A 17874-nucleotide genomic window follows, 5' to 3' on the forward strand; every position below is an offset into this window, starting at 1 on the left:
TGTCCACTTTGAACGGCCTCTCCAGGAAAGCTGACCTCTCTACGGAATGTGGTGCGAGTGACATGTACAGATTTCTTGACCACGCCACCGCCTTCTTGTTTGGTCTCAAATTCCTCGTGAGTGACAACATGGGTGGACTGATCATCGACAGATCCTTGGGGAGATTTAGGAGGTTCCTCAGAACCTTCGGTCTCTGGAGTTGTTGGAATGGGTATCTGTCCCTGGTATGGCTTGGTAGGACTGTCCACCTCATCCCCACCAACAGCGCCTTCTTCAACCTGCTCTGCCTCAGGTTCTGGAGCCGGTGAGCTCTCTAGGACATTCAAGTCCGTGGGAGGCAGCTGTGTCTCAACCTCCGACACAGGCTCAGGTGGTCTTGGGCTCACAACAGAATCAGCCCGATCCTCGTCCGACACATCAAACGTTTCAGTTTCAGGGACATACTGCTCTTGAGAGTAATGCTCTTGAGAGTAAACTAACGTCTCCACATGGGATTCCTGGACCATTGTTTCACTATGTTCTACTTCTACATCTCCTAGAGCTTGCTCTTCATGTGAAAGACTTGCACTGACCTCTTGTTGAAGAGCCAAATCTGAGTAATGCTGAGGAGGGATGTCCTCTCCTACTGGAAACTCCACATCTTGTGGGGAGTCAATGATCTCTGGTTCAGGCTCTTCCTCCTGATACTCAAACTCTTGCTGTTGGGAGACACCAATTAAGTTGGGGTCATAGTAATCGGATTCAGTTGGACCATCTAAAAGGGCTTCTTCGTGTGGCTCCTCCTGGTCATCTTGATAGTCTACAACCTCACCATCTACTACAAATTGAGTTGATTCAGATGTTGACTGTGTCACATTCATGGACTCGTAACAGAACCCTTGATGGTCTGTGGGTTCAGTAGAGCCTTCATGAGTAGAGGAGTCTGGGGTGTCAGGAAGTTCCTGGATCTCAGGTGTGAGTAAGGAATCTGGCGAAGGAGGCTGGGCTTGTATAATCAACTCCTCAGGATAATCTGCAGGATGCATTATACTCTCCACTAAGGGTCCACCACTAGTAATAACTCTAGTTTCAGTCACAACATGCCTTGTGTATACTGTCTGGCCACCTTCTGTTTCATCAGTGTAGGTGTCTTCCCTGTGGGTTTGTCTGGTCCTCAAGGTAGCATCCCCAACTTGTGTTTCTACCCACTCATCATGGGCACTGGTCTCTGATGCTGGTGTGTCAACAAGATATTGTTGCTCAACAGCTACAAGTGCTGCACCTTCCTTAGCATCTGCTGTATTTATTTCTATCTGTTCATGGTCTCTTGAAGTTTCTCCCTCTTCTTCTTGTGTGACATCAAGTGGGCTAACAGGCTCTTCAATTTCAAAAGACTGTCGACTCATCTCAACATGTCCATAACTGGTTGCATATTCACCAGTAATGTCCAGAATATCTGGAGTGCTTCTACCATCTGTGGCTAGCTCAGGCGTCACAGGAGTCACTTCTCCATCATTCGGTGCCTGTTCTTCTCTTGGTTCAGATTCAAGGAACACTTCACCTTCGATGACCATAGCCTCTTCAATTGTCTTGTACGATGTTGTAATATCAGATTCTTCCTGTTTGAGTTCTGGCATTGGTTCAGCATCATCCTCCACAAGGGGTATATCTGAAGCAACTGATGTTTGCATGTCATAATCAGCTTGAACACTCTCAGCCTCTGGCTGGTCTTCCCTCGCAAGAGGTGTCTCATCCACCTGTTCTTCCATGTAGCTGATACTCTCCGTCTTAGTATCTAGGTCTTCATCATCATCCACACCAAGTTGCTCTCCAGAGATGCCATCTTCTCCCAGGATGATTTCACTCTCTTCTGTTGGTGGATCAGGCTCGATAAGGTATCCATGGTCTCTAGCTCGTCTCTCTGCCATGACATCATCATCTTGAACAATTTCATCCGACTGCAAGTCTAACTTGATCTCTGGAATCATATCTGAATCATCCGATTGGTCTTCATCGATGGAGATGTCATGTTCAGTCATGTCAGGTCCTTCACCCAAGTAGGTTTCATCTTCTGGTTCACTGGCATCGACCTTGACATCCTCTACAAACCTTACTTCTCTTGTTATCACGGTAGTTCTAGTCTCCTCAGTTGTGGTTCCATAAGAGTAACTTCCATTTTCAGGGATTTGACCTTGGTGATCTTCCTGTAGTTCTTCTACATCTTCTGATGTCATACCCTCATCACGTGGTGACAGATCTTCCCTTTCTGCATGGGTTGGCTGAGTTTGCTCTTCTTCCGGAGTATGCTGTTCTTCCATGTGCAACTCTCCCACATCTTGGTCAGTGATTGGAAGTGTACTCAGCTTGTGTACCTCAGTGTGAGTTGTTGTCACAGTGGTCTGATGAACAGTTTCATGAATGTTATCTTTGACTCCCTCCTTCGGGAATTCTGATTCATCTGCAACATTATGAGGACACTCTTCTACAATATTGTGTATCTCTTTGTGTAAAACAGTCTCATTAAAGGTTGAAGTAACGACCTTCTCTCCGATTCGCTCCTCGCTGATTGATTCCTCATCAACTTGTGATCCTGGGGTTGCTTCATCAAAAGGTGCAGAGTCTCTAGTTTCCACTCTCACTTCAGGCTCATCACCAATTGGTTCTTGTGAGATCTTTTCAGTAGTATCTGGAACTTGGACAGGCTCCTCTTCTTCAACTTTAGCTTGGTCCATAATAGGTTGAGTCTGAAATTTTATCTCTGAGTAGGCTGCTGTTACTTCAGTTTCCTCAACATCTTCATGAATAACATCCCTTGTTTCCTCATCTTGTTTCTGTGCATCTTCTACTTCCGCAGGAGTATCGCTTGTGATATGGTGTATCTCTTCATGCAGAACTGTTTGACTGAACTCTGTTGGTACTGATTTCTCTCCAATACGCTCTTCAGAGATTACTTCCTCATGAGACTCTGAAGTCAGAGAACCTGGCTCTGCTTGTTCATTTGATATGATAACTTGCTGTGTCCTCTCTTCATACATGTATGTGGCCTCTGTGGGACCAACGTCTGTTTTCTCTGCTTCATCTAAGGGTATTTCACATTCTGGTTCTTCTTGGATATCTTCAAGGAAATCATCATCTCCATCAATATTTTCTCTCTCAGAAGGCATCACCTCCATGGATGTTGATACATCTTCTTCCTCGTATTCAGGAGCACCTAGGAATTCCAAATTCTGTGTCGTGAATTCTTCCCGTCTGTGTAATGTCATATCTTGAGCAGGCTCTGTATCTTCTACAGCAAGCTCCTCCACTGGCTCTTTGGGTATATCTTCCTGTGGTGTATTCTCCTTATCTAAAAGCTGCATGTCTGTCTCTTCAGCTGGTTTAGCCTTTTCTTCTACGATGACATCTTCATCAATAAGAGGCTCACTTTGGGCCTCAATTGGTTCCTGCACCGACGTGTCCGTTTCGGGTTCATCGAATCTGAGGTCATAGTCAATATCTATCTGGTCCTCCTCGGGTCTCCTTGGAATAAATTCATCATCAAATATTGTTTGCTTCGTCTCAACAATATGCACCGTCTCTTTGACTGCAACCTCTTCTGTAATTTGTTCTGTGTATGTTGTAAGGATTTGTTGACCATCCTCTTTAGGAATATCCTCAAGAACATCCGGGACAGACTCTGACTTAACAATTGGTGCTTGTTCCTCTTCAGGCTTATCTTCAAAGACTACTTTCTCTTCGTCGATAACTTGAACTGTCTCTTTGACTACATCCTCATGTGTTTCTTTTTCTGTGTATGTTGTAGTGATTTGGGAGTCATCCTCTTTAGGAATATCCTCAGTAGTATCTAGGATGGACTCGGAGCTAACAGTTGGCGCTTGTTCCTCTTGAGATTCATCTTCAAAGACTAATATCTCTTCTTCGATAACTTGAACTGTTTCTTTCACTACAACCTCATGTGTTTCTGTTTCTGTGTATATTGTACTGATCTGGGAGTCATCCTCTTTAGGAATATCCTCAGGAACATCTGGGATGGACTCGGAGCTAACAGTTGGTGCTTGTTCCTCTTCAGGTTTATCTTCAAAGACTACTTTCTCTTCTTCGATAACTTGAACTGTCTCTTTCACTACAACCTCATGTGTTTCTTTTTCTGTGTATGTTGTAGTGATTTGGGAGTCATCCTCTTTAGGAATATCCTCAGGAGTATCTGGGATGGATTCGGAGCTAACAGTTGGTGCTTGTTCCACCTCAGGTTCATCTTCAAAGACTACCTGCTTTTTGTCTATAACTTGAACCGACTCTTTGACTACAACTTCATGTGTTTCTTTTTCTGTGTATGTTGTAGTGATCTGAGAATCATCCTCTTTAGGAATATCCTCAGTAACGTCTGGGATGGCTTCGGAGCTAACAGTTGGTGCTTGTTCCTCTTCAGGTTTATCTTCAAAGACTACTTTCTCTTCTTCGATAACTTGAACTGTCTCTTTCACTACAACCTCATGTGTTTCTTTTTCTGTGTATGTTGTAGTGATTTGGGAGTCATCCTCTTTAGGAATATCCTCAGGAGTATCTGGGATGGATTCAGAGCTAACAGTTGGTGCTTGTTCCACCTCAGGTTCATCTTCAAAGACTACCTGCTTTTTGTCTATAACTTGAACCGACTCTTTGACTACAACTTCATGTGTTTCTTTTTCTGTGTATGTTGTAGTGATCTGAGAATCATCCTCTTTAGGAATATCCTCAGCAACGTCTGGGATGGCTTCGGAGCTAACAGTTGGTGCTTGTTCCTCTTCAGGTACATCTTCAAAGACTACCTGCTTTTTGTCTATAACTTGAACCATCTCTTTGACCACAATTTCATGTGTTTCCTTTTCTGTGTATGTTGTAGTGATCTGGGAGTCATCCTCTTTAGGAATATCCTCAAGAACATCAGGGATGGGCTCAGAGCTAACAGTTGGTGCTTGTTCCTCTTCAGGTTCATCTTCAAAGACTACTTTCTCTTCCTCGATAACTTGAACTGTCTCTTTGACTACAACCTCGGGTGTTTCTGTGTATGATGTATTGATCTGGGAGTCATCCTCTTTAGGAGTATCCTCCTCAGGAGTATCTGGAATGGATTCGGAGCTAACAGTTGGTGCTTGTTCCTCTTCAGGTTTATCTTCAAAGACTACCTGCTTTTTGTCTATAACTTGAACTGTCTCTTTGACCACAACTTCACGTGTTTTCTTTTCTGTGTATGTTGTACTGATCTGGGAGTCATCCTCTTTGGGAATAACCTCAGGAGTATCCGGGACAGACTCTGGGGTCACAGTTGGTGCTTGTTCCTCTTCAGGTTCATCTTCAAAGACTACCTGCTGTTTGTCTATAACTTGAACTGTCTCTTTGACCACGATTCCATGTGTTTCCTTTTCTGTGTATATTGAGGTGATTTGGGTGTCATCCTCTTTAGGAATATCCTCAGGAGTATCCGAGACAGACTCTGAGGTCACAGTTGGTGCTTGTTCCTCTTCAGGCTTATCTTCAAAGACTACTTTCTCTTCCTCGATAACTTGAACTGTCTCTTTGACCACAATTTCATGTGTTTCCTTTTCTGTGTATGTTGTAGTGATTTGGGAGTCATCCTCTTTAGGAATATCCTCAAGAACATCTGGGATGGACTCTGAGGTAACAGTTGGTACTTGTTCCTCTTCAGGTTCATCTTCAAAGACTACTTTCTCTTCCTCGATAACTTGAACTGTCTCTTTGACTACAACATCATGTGTTTCTTTTTCTGTGTATGTTGTACTGATTTGGGAGTCATCCTCTTTAGGAATATCCTCCTCAGTAGTATCTGGGATGGACTCGGAGCTTACAGTTGGTGCTTGTTCCTCTTCAGGTTCATCTTCAAAGACTACCTGCTTTTTGTCTATAACTTGGACTGACTCTTTGACTACAATCTCATGTGTTTCTTTTTCTGTGTATGTTGTAGTGATTTGGGTGTCATCCTCTTTAGGAATATCCTCCCCAGTAGTATCTGGAATGGACTCGGAGATAACAGTTGGTACTTGTTCCTCTTCAGGTTCATCTTCAAAGACTACCTGTTTTTTGTCTATAACTTGAACTGTCTCTTTGAAAACAACCTCCTCTGGTTCTTTTTCTGTGTACGTTGTACTGATTTGGGAGTCATCCTCTTTAGGGATATCAACAAGAGTTTCTGGAATTGAATCAGAGGTAACAGTTGGTACTTGATCTTCATCAGATTCATCATCAAAGGCTACCTGCTTTTTCTCAATAATCTGAACTGTCTCTTTGAATACGACTTCATCTGTTTTCTTTTCTAAAACCGTCGTACTTGTTTGAGAGTCATCAACTTGTAGAACTTCCGGGATCGAATCAGAGTCAACAGGTGGTTCATCTTTTGCTTGATCTACAATTTCTGCACGAGACTGCTCCTGGCTGATGGCAGAATCAACAACATTGGAAACATATTCTCTCACTTGTTCTCCAGGAATGTTTGTTTCTTCTGTATCTTCTTGAACAGTTGGCCTACTGAACATACCACCATCAATTTCCTCTTCTCCTCCATGTCCCCGGATTTCAGTAGTAGTTACCACAGTAGTAACTGTCTCTTGGTAATGCGTGACTGTCTCATGCTCTTGTGGAAGAGTTTCCCTTGTTGGTGACTCAGGAGCTTCTTCGACTTCCTCTTTAACTTCCTCTACCTTATCCATCTCAATCACAGGTTCGTCAGAAGGTTCTTTCTCTTCAATTGTCTTAGGTTCATCCTTGACAACCTCCCCAATGCTGTCCTCAGTTGTTGGCTCAAGAATTGTTTCTTCCTCTTGAACTTCCTGAACTGCAATGGGTTTATCAAAGTCTTGAAGAGTTCGCACTGGGGATTCCTGCTGTTCAGTAATGGGCTCCGACACTTTGGGTTCCTGTGTTGGCTCATCATCCTGCCTCTCCTCTTGAATTTTGACTACATTCACTGTCTTCTCTTCGATCTTGGTCGTCTGTGTTATCACTGTCACTTCCCTTTGTTCTTCATAATCATAGATAGCCTCCTTTTGCTCAGCATCTGGACTAGCTACAGGCTCGGGAGACTGGACCAAACGTTCTAGTGAAACGTCTTGGTCTTTGCTTCGGAGGTCAAGATCTTGAGGAACTCTAGTGTCCTCTTCCACTGGAATGTCCTGTTCAACCTGAGACTGGGTCAGTTCAACTGGCTCAGGCTCTTTCCATGTTTCTGTTTCTTTTACCTTAGTTTCAAATGTCTCAACTGGCTCAGGTTCTTTTGGTTCATCTGATGCCTTTGCTTCAGGTCGCATTTCATAATCGAGCACTGCTTCCTTGCATTCTTCAGATGCCTTTGATGGCTCTTCTGGAATGTCTTCTTTGGTCTCAATCTTGGTGCTCTCCTGGGTGATGATCTTCTGCTCTACTGTTGTCACTGTCCTCGTTATTGTCTACAGAAAGAATGAGGTGAGTTTTACATGCATACTGTGCATCATCGACTACTTTTTAAAATCTTTACCACATAGTTACACATACTCGATATAAAAGGTGCCAATGTTTCATCTATTATTAGTACTGCCCATTCTGTAACATTTCAGCTTTCATGTCGGCTACAAGCAATATTTCACGTTATACATCTACGACTACAAGTACATCTGACCACTTACAAAAGTTAAGGTGTTTGCGATTGCTTATCACTCTCCTGGAGCACACAAGCACATTTTCATTTTGCATGAAATAAGATTATATGTCATTCATAAATTGATATTGAAGTGAATTCTCTTTAATAATGGGTTACCACAGTATATTCATGAATAACAGGCATAAAATATCAGGACAAAAAAGGTTAACATTCACCAAGTCAAGACTAATCTATGCAAGTATTTGAAATACCTTTGTATCTCAAAGCAAATACGAATCTTCTTCTTTTTTAAATTGATTTTCAGAATCCCATTGCAAATCAGCACAAACTTGAATGCAATGGGTAAACATTGAAAAAGATGTCAAACTTTTCTCCTCCCAGCTCTATGTTCAAAGATTTTTGCTGAATACTTCAGAATAATCAGCCTCCTCCACTGTGTGTGTGTGGGTGTGTGTGTGTGTGTATTGGGTTTTTACAGTCGTGTATCAATCAGATCCTTACCTCAGATCTAGTTGTCTCCACTCCGGTTGTTTCTTGGTGCTCTGCTGGTTTTCCAGGCTCCTGTGGTGTTAATCACATTAAGTCACTTCACTATCAACTGACAAACAGCCTGGGTAGCAAGTCTAAGCCCTCCAGCCAGATATGAATAAAGCCACAGGCAGTGGTGGACAGCCCTGCATGGCCCAAGCCAAGAGCCAGGGCCAACAACATGCCCGGTGCAAACTCACAGGTAGATGCATTTGAAGCAGGTGCATAGAATGAGAAGGACTTGATGCATGAAAGATCAATGCATGCACATTTCTTAGTTAGCACAGAAAGAGCCTCTAAGCAAAGGGTCAGGAAATCTAGGCACTGTTCTAAGAATTAAGGGAAGGTTCTAGCGGGCCTACTCTATGAAAGCCTCCTTTTTAAAAATTATTCTTTATCTCTAAGCTTTAAAGCATGCAGCAGCCAATGGGTATCTTTCATTAAAAGAACAAAAATGATCACATGGAAAACAAAGACAAGTTGACAATACAAGAAGATGAAAGTACATGGGACATCCTTACTGGTAAGAAATGCTTTCACATTTAGACACTTTTGAGTCGACCAAATCATTCCTGACATCTCTCTTTAGAACGAACCCAGCACGTTCACCAACAAGTGAAACGACTTCCGACTTCACCATGACAAGAATACCCACTCACAACATACATTTGCACACAATCGGCACAGTCAAACGACACACATTCATATGACACAAGATGAGACACAAAGTGATGGTATTAGATGGAGAAATATGCAGGAACACGGGCTGCACGTTAGTATGGAATTTCAAACAAAAAATTAATAAAATGGCGGCATTTGCAAGAACTGCACATCTTCCAGAGTGGCTAGAGAGACATGGATGGAGCGACTGCTAGATGGCACATGGAAATTAAACTGATTAAAATGACATCGCATGGAAAAGCTAGTAATGTCGTAAATATACTGTGCATGGAGTTGTTTTCGGAACCTTCACAAGGGTCGTAGGAGATGGAAAATAGAGAGGAGGATGCCTGGCTAATTGAACGAGCATGCCTGTTCTGTTTTTGCATGAAATGGATATATAGTCTCAATCTATCATTGATGGGAGGGAGAGGAGGTCTCAGTCATTTTGAAGGAGAGCAAAGCATTGTGGGTAAATAGATGAAAATTTGGTAACTATTGCATGCTCGGATAACAGGCAGAGTTTCCTTTGAGAAGGGCATCTCACAGAATATCTTCTTCTTTTTTTCGGGAGAATATTTTGCAGAGTTTGGAGCACAGCAGCATATATTTTTCAGTCATTTTGAATTTTTGGTGTGGGTGAAATGGTGAAATGATAAATGTGGAGCATTTTTTTTTTCTTCTCCTTTTTCTTTACTTGCTGTGATCCTGAATTTGTATTTTAGGCTGTGAAGAGGCTTAGACTTGATTAATACTTGAATAACACATGGTATTGCAATAATATGGTAGTAAAAGAGAAACATGAAGTTAGTCACACTACATGTACATTTGAAAATTGTTAGTGCTTGAATTTCTTTCCCAAAATGTTATCAAGGAAGTATTTAATCAGTATTTTTTTAAACAATGTACAAGAAAGTAATCAGACTTTTCACTGCTAATTTTGTAAGAATATAGGAGTGCCAAACGTAATATGAAAAATAACCACTATCTCTTTTCTTCTTTTTTTGTCATTAATAAAGGAAAACATTTTGGGATGAAATCTCATTCTCATGCACTGTACAAGATGCAGCCTGTAGCTCTACCATGACAATAATCATTGAAAACTTTTTCTTAAAATCAATAAATGTATAATACAGTCACGAAAAAAGAATGGAACTGAGGAAAGGGAAGAGGTCTTTCTCCACCCTTGGCTTTTAATACAAGATACATGTAATAGTGGTCCTCATGAACATCTGCAAATATGCCAACAACTTCAAAAGAATTAGAAGCAGTTGCATATCATTGGCAATTCTGCAGATATAAGGCAAGGTATTTCCTTGCAATTCCCATAGAAAATATCACCACTTTACCAATTATACTACATGTATCACAACGACTGTTTAATACTACCACTACCACTACTACTTTTACTGCCACTTCTACTGCTATTAAAGACTTTTAACACTAGGAAACATTTTTTATTTTTAGAGAGCATACAAAGATGTGTTTTCAAAGGAGGATGGGATAAAGGGGAGTGGAAGATATGCCTTTTTTAATTGTTGAAAGCATATTGCAGGGGAAGTAACCAATATGCTAATAAATTGTTTACAGTCGAAGCCCTTCAGCTCTTTTCAAACCTCTTTTTTTGTACTCCATCAGGCATTTAACTTCATCCAAGCGAAATTACCACTTCCAACCGAAAGAATTTTAAGTGCTACAAATACTACCCTCATCTATGAAAATCTGCTTCAGGAACTTCCGTTCTTACTCAAGGTTGGGGACTCTAACGTGTCGCAGCTTGTACAGCGCAGATAGTTACATCAACAGAAGTTGCCCTTGTTCAGATATCAAATCCATGGAGTGACAAATAGTTCCCACCCGTAGAGAGTAGGGCGCTTTCGCAAAGACGACGGAAGCAAAGACGACTGGGAGAATTACAGGGATACAGCTCTTCCGTCGTGTTTAGGGAATGAACGCTATAATGGCCGCGTACGGACGTGAAAATCAACAGAACAAAGAAAATTCTGGTTCTCGCATGCGCAGATTTTTTTTCCCTCGTGTTACCGTCGTGTTTGCAAAAGCGCCCTATTATGTATGGGAGAGGGAACTATCTGGAGCTCCATGGATTGACTTCTGAGGGCATGTTGTTGCAACTATCTCTCTCTCTCTATGAGCTATGTAGTACATGTATGTATGTCAGTCGAGCAACATCATAACTCTCGTCCGAGGTTTGCATCCGTTTCCAATCCCTTGAATGTCTCATCATGGCAAACCTGAGTGAACATCTGCTTGACGGTGGCATCCTGTCCCTGAGCAATGTTGCTCTCTCTCTCCTAAATATAGCTCACATTTAAAAGCCATCTACCTGTAACATCATTTTTTAACACCTACATGTACTTATCTTTAATTTAACATGGATGGTTTTTAAAAAGGGAATTAGGGGAAGGTTGAGGGATGCATCTAACATTTTCATGACTTACCCCTAGGTCCGTAGGTCGAGCTGAATCTTGGACATCCTATACAAGAGAGTAATACAATACAAATAGAGAGAAAGAGAGAGGAAGACAGAGAGAGAGAGAGACAGGGATGTCAGATATAGAATACTAACAGTTACCGGTACTTGACTTTGAAAATCCTTTTTCATTGTTTGAGAAGATTGTGAAGTAAAATCTTAAAATGTTAATGCTAGTCCTCAATGTTTACATACCCCATAGATTTTGGTATCACTTTTCATTTCCATACGGCCGACATTTTGATGCTAAAAAGAACAAAATATTGCTTGACTGAAGATATGCACTTACGATATCTTAACAAAATCTTGAGTGTCCACGATCCACAAGAATTGATAGAGACCCCAATCTTTTTCAAAAATTTCATAAACATTTAGGTTCTACACCGGTTTTATCGTCTTGCAATAATTCTAATAATTAAATTAAAATTCATTAATCATATTTACAGACGTGTTACTTTTTACTTTTATAATCATGCAAGAAAAAAAAGTTGTTCGCCACACAATGCAAGAACATAAAAGGGATCATTAAGCATGCAATATATACCGCAGGGCAATTCAAACTGTGTTTTTTTTTTGGAGGGGAAGCCATTCCATGCTGAGTTTGATGACAGCAAAGGGGAGAATATTTGTGCTCTAAATATTATGATTATACTACACAATTTATAATATATTAGCTAGATATTAGTAAAAAAAATCATATCATTAGATTATATGTTTAGAACAATTAGGGTTTAAAACAATATACCGTAATCAATATTAGAGCAATTACCAAACAGCTTTTATCATTCATTATTATGGCATTTACACTCATAATAATTTCTTAATGTACACATAAGTATGCAGAAGTCAAGTTGAAAAATAGTACATGGCCAAACAAAAGGTTAGAAAGAAATTTAAGGTTATGCAGTGTATAATAATTTATAATTAGAATCTTTTCTTAGTCGAAGCACTATCATAATTGCTGCCATTTTATTTAAAAAAAAAGTAAAACACCTGCAGAGCATAATCTGGTTTGAGCATTAGGCTAAATTGATGGTTAATGAAAGTTTTCCAATTGTGTTAGTTAAAAAACTAAAAAACAAAGAATAATAACCGAGAAATAATAATATTAACTTGTTATAATTACTAATTTTCCTGATCAAAATGTTATTTCACACTAATAACTAAAAGGAGACACAGTGCAGATGGAATAGAAATGTGTGACCGGTTAGAAGTGGAAGATAGGCAAATAAAGTCATTTGTTTGTCTTACATTTATAATGGACAAAGCAAGTTTCTGCAATTGATGGGGGAAAATGAAAGGTAGATGAGGCAAAGTAAAAGATGAATGCCATATCACATGAAAAAGAATATCAACATGCTTGGTTTTCACTACTATTCCAGAAAAAGATAACAATATGCACGAAAGTTCCCTTTGATATTTGCCCAGCAAACCAATCTGTTCTTCCCCAAACCATAATTAAATTCATATCAATCAGAAATATTACATTTCCTAAATCAAACGTTCTATCAAAGAATGATTACTGGTACTCATAATGAATTAAATGGAATGAATAAAATGGGTTTAGGCCCTACATCATTATAAAAATAAAAAAATAAAGTTTTTCTTTCTTTACAAAAACAAATACTTGGAAAGTTAATTTAAAATACAAGAGCACACAAGAAAGACATTGTACAGGGTGAACTGGTACACAGGTGAACATACGAGTTACAAACTAACTACTTTTCTTTCATTCAAATAAACTGGATTGAAGTTGTTTTTTTGTTTGCAAAGGGCTGGGAAACATTGGATAATTGGATGCTATAATCTCTTGTTTGAATTAACATATCGTTTGAAAAGTGAATCAGGCAAAAGGAGATTATGAAAAGGTGTAAAGATGAAAGAGGATCTTTGACAATCTTTGAAGGGTGAAGAGTGTAGAGAAGAGTTTGGACATCCAAAGAACATAAAATTAACTTTTTGAGAGGCGAAAATGGAGTAAGAACCAAAAAATAAATCCCATACTCCCCTAGCCCACTCCCGGGGGACTGCACAAGTCATTGGGAAACAAGATAAGCACACACAACACTTAACAACGCATAAGGAAAAACTTCAGCGTACCTCAGCAAACTGCTCTGTTGCCAAGGGAACCTCATCCTCTAGAAGACGTGGTGACCCAGACTCGGAAACGGTCACTTCCGAAGTGGACACTCTATAACCTGTCACGGTAGGTTCGGACCTTTGGGTCTCGGACTTGGACATTACTATTTTGCTTTCCATTGTGATCTGCTGCACAGTGGACTCTCCAGGATGGCCCATCTTGAAGTCCTCAAAGGGACTTTGTGGGTAGGTCGGTTGGCTAGGGGAGGTGTCTCCTTCCCATGCCTGAGCACCCATTGAGGTGTGCCGAATATCAGTCAGGTCTGGGCCTGGGATGTTCCCTGTGGCATCCAGAGGCTCTGGATCTCCCATGAGTTCAGGGTTGATGCCATGAACATCGCTTGAGGATACTGCAGCAACGGCAGGTTCCTCGATCGGCTCCGACCCTGTCAACGGTTCTGGCTCCATGTCTGCGTACGGATTGATACTCTCCACCCGGTGCTCAGACTGAGCTTGGATCTGGGGTTCCTCAATGACTACATCACCGATTGGATCTGGTTCCATATCCCTGTACGGGTTGATGCTCTCTTCTTTCTCCTCGGCACTTGCTTCAATCTCTGGCTCTTGGACAATGTTCGCAGCATGGGCGATGTAGAGATTCTCATCGGAGCTCATGCGGTCGGGCGTCGGTGCCTCGTCGACCTCGATCCTAACCTGCGACATCTGGGGTGCCAACTGCACCCCTTCCAGTTCATCAGTCTCTACACCCCCTTCGGAGGAAATGGAATCAACCTGGACCCTGATCTGTTCCGCGGCTTTTTCAAGAGTCCTATCGGCAGTGCCTACAAAGACCGCGGTTTCCGTCGAGGATTCGGTACCCGATTCGGGACCGCTTGTTTTGGAAGTGACCGTGACGCGAGTCTGCGTGACCGTTACGCTTTTTGAGGAGGAAGGACCCGCAGAAGCCATGTCCATGTTTGACTTCTAGGGGGAGGAAAAGGGGGACAAGAAAGATGTGTCTGTAATATGACAGGTCACAATAATCCCAGAATATATCGTTTCTTCCTCACACTCTTTGCAGTTTGTTTGGATCCGGATATTTCACATAGAGTAAAAGCAACACTCCCATTTATACCAATATTTCAAAATAACAACTTGTCAATTCTTTAGTAAAAACATCTAATAGTGGAAAAATACCTTATGATTCTCCTTTAAGCTTCTCTTCTTACAAGTATTAGATTAAGTCATTTACCAATTTCTCAAAAAAAAGTAAAGATGTAGATTTTTCTGTTCTCAGAACTTGTAGAAAGGGAACCAAGAGGACTGAGAGGGCACGATTTGGAAGGGTTAGTTTAATAGGACAGTTCAAAACAAAGGAGAGAAGGCTGACCAATCAGGACGTTTGTAAGTGAAATCTTTGGGATACGTTCAGTGCAGGAATCTCAAGACCATAAGACATTCCAAAAGTTGATCGAGCACTGGCATGCCTTCTGTAACTATCATACCATGCAGTGTTTCAAACAAGATGAAACATATGGGTCATCCATTGTCTGGGCAACACTGGGAAACACTTTGAAGATATTGCATAATGCTTTCAGGTACAGACACATCAATATTACAGGTAGATCGTACATATCATTTCATCAATATTTATGATGGTTCTACTTCATGAGTAGAGTATAGTCATATAGACAGTAAGAATGTTATCAGTTTATCTTACGTGTATATCTAAAGAGGCAATTTGAAGATTGTATTGCTAATGAATAGTGATTGAATTACATTCAAACAGGAGAAAGTGATATAAATATCATAGTAGTAGAACCATGCTGCAAGCCAAATGTTAAGATCTCGGTTAGAAGGCTGGTTATGATAAGTACTCAAGAGCTGAAAGCATGTTGATGAATGGATAAATGCTATATTTGTACATTCAAGAAAAAAATATGCAAACTGTTATCAATACCTTGGTCTAAATTGGTTCTCTATTTGTTTTTGTTTAGATACTGAACAATTGAAGTGACAATCAAAACAGTCACTCAGCAGATTCATGAAATGCATCTTTCGTATAGAAACTTGAAAGATATGACTTTGTATCATATTTAAATGCTGTATTAAATCATAATATTAAACTGCAATGTTTGGAAGAAAAAAAACTGCTATGAATAAAGGTCATAGCTAAATATAACTAAAAAGTTTATTCTAATAAGTTTGAAAGATTGAATCACAATCTAAGTTTTCTTTTCTACTTTTAATTCTTTTTATTTTGTTGGGGACACTAAGAACTGGGTTGTGATCAAATTCAAAAAAGAGCTTTGTGGTTAAATGCAATGCTAAGTGTGGCAATTAATGGTTAGTGTGCCTCAAAATACCTCCAAAAGAAAATTTAAAAGAAAATAAAACAACAAAAACACATGAAAAGTGAGTTTTTTAAAAAAAATGAAAAAAGCTCTGTAAACACAATACCTGTGGTCCAGTTGGAGAGGGTGAATCCTCCTAAAAAAAAGTAGACGGAAGAAAAAAATTGATGCAAAAAGATTAAAATTTCCACCATAAATGAAATGCACAACTTGGAGAAATATGATACACGTATGTACCGGTATTGGTGCTATAGTTTCATTACTTTGGGTAGAGTAGTTCTTATTTTTATTGTCTGTGTTTCATAGAAGGCCTTTAATTGTCCATGTCCCACTTAACGAAGCAAGACCATTATTCTTCAGATAATGTCCGCTTCTGAGTATTCTACAGAGTGAACATCATCTCACAAACATTTCTATCTCAAGGGATGCTAATCACTGATGATCTCCGGGGGGGGGGGGGGGGGGGGGTTTCCAGAAAAACTTGTCATCAGTGACAAATGACAGTTTTTGTGTTAAGCTACTGAAATCCTTGCTTCTGATTGGTTATCAGCAGATTTGTCACCAATTTTTGTCATTTGTCATTGAAAAAAGGTTTTGTGAAATGGGCCCCAGATTTCATCCAAGTGTCAGTTCTTGCATTTTATTGTCAAGGGACATTCTTTGATGCTTGTTACAAGATAATCTCCTATTCTTCTTCTTTAAATGGCATATGATTAATTAATTAACCCACTGCCTACAAGAACTTGGGTGATCCCTGTACCAAGGTTAAGCGAATGACAAAATTCAGGATTCAAGGAGTTAACAACAAAATGAGACCCTCCAATCTGTACAACATGACTTTTATATGTAAACACCTTTTTTAATAAAAATGAACAAAGGATATGGTTTGATTTGGTGAAACAAAAATAGTGCCAACCACCAACCACGTAAAATCAGAAGGATTCTGCTGAAATCGATCTAGTGTAAATGCATGTATATGAAAGGTCGACGAGAAACTTGCATACACTTCACTAGATGTCATGCTCGGGTTACAAATCAAAGAATACCAAATTGATATGATATGATATGCTATTGTAAAAGGGAGGCGTGCAGGTATCCATGCAAGAAAACAGCCTCTGCAAAGAGCCAACTGCAATCCCTGACAGACATGTACATGGCACATATAAGGTTGCTTAGGGAAGTGTATATAGTGGCACACAGGCGCATACGCAGCGGGGGGGGGGGGGTGGTTAACCCCCCCCCCTCAATTTTTTTTTAATTAAAAAAAAATATTTGAAAAAAATAAAAAATTGTGCTCAAGGAGGAAAAAAAGAACGAAATATCTGACGACATAATTTTCCAATATCCTGAGCCAAAAAAAAAATTAAAAATGTGCTCTTATCCCCCGAAAGTAATGAGGATGGGGGAGGATGCAGTATCTAATGTGATTGGCTAATAACCTATATGCATGCAAGGTGCAGACATGGTTGGTATGTACACAGAGGGTAGAGAAGATGAAACTATAGTAAACTAAGACCCAGTGTAATAATTCCATGAAGCAGAATTGACAGAATTAAAGGGGTTTGACAGAAATAGGTATGAGAGAAAAGGAGCAAAAGAGAAATTTCAGTTGTCAATTTGTGTATTGACCTTCAAAAGTCTTCAAAAAAGTAATAGCCTTCTTAACCTATATAAGGATTTTCAAAATTGAAAATGATTGTGGTTCCCCTTTATAATGGCATTTGAATTTCCAAAACACATATTAAAATCTTGTTAACAATTTGTTTACTAAATGATGAATTGAAGCCTTAAGATGAGGAGGATGAGTAGAGGAGGACCAGCTAGAGGGCGCAGCAGCTGAATGATTACCTCTTTGGTTTCTTCCAGCGTTCCGAACGAGGGTTCAAAGTGGAGCTCTCTTCTTTCTTCTTCATGCTTCTCAAGAATTTCTTCCTTGATCTCCTAGCGATGCAGGGGGAGGAGAAACATGGTAAAATAATAATCCTCTCATGCATGTAAAACAACACAGCCAAGCCATGGCGGAGCATGACCAAAATAAAAATCGGTATGTGCATATAACTCAGCAAAACGGCAACACAGTGTCAGGAAAGGTCAGGTCATATGATCAAGAAAATATTCCTAGCTGGGATGAACTTGGTAAATTTTGCAGGGTC

The 17874-nt window shown here is 40.1% G+C and overlaps 1 protein-coding gene across 4 annotated transcripts in view; it reads right to left on the reverse strand.

The window, feature by feature from the left end:
* LOC576280 (ankyrin-3) overlaps positions 1 to 17874 on the reverse strand; it is a 119554-nt gene that overhangs the window by 18181 nt on the left and 83499 nt on the right. For 3 of the 4 annotated variants that reach the window (XM_030979383.1, XM_030979384.1, XM_030979385.1), the window contains exons 47-49: positions 17570 to 17662; positions 15828 to 15857; positions 11257 to 11292 (exon numbers count right to left, since the gene is read on the reverse strand). In XM_030979383.1, coding sequence (XP_030835243.1) covers positions 11257 to 11292; positions 15828 to 15857; positions 17570 to 17662 — 159 coding nt within the window. Of the gene's footprint in view, positions 1 to 8048; positions 8171 to 11256; positions 11293 to 15827; positions 15858 to 17569; positions 17663 to 17874 lie in introns of those variants that run through there. The other variant, XM_030979386.1, reaches the window with a different exon arrangement.

The sequence above is a fragment of the Strongylocentrotus purpuratus genome, unplaced genomic scaffold (genome assembly GCF_000002235.5).
Source record: "Strongylocentrotus purpuratus isolate Spur 01 unplaced genomic scaffold, Spur_5.0 spur5_scaffold_10, whole genome shotgun sequence".
Lineage (NCBI taxonomy): Eukaryota > Metazoa > Echinodermata > Echinoidea > Camarodonta > Strongylocentrotidae > Strongylocentrotus > Strongylocentrotus purpuratus.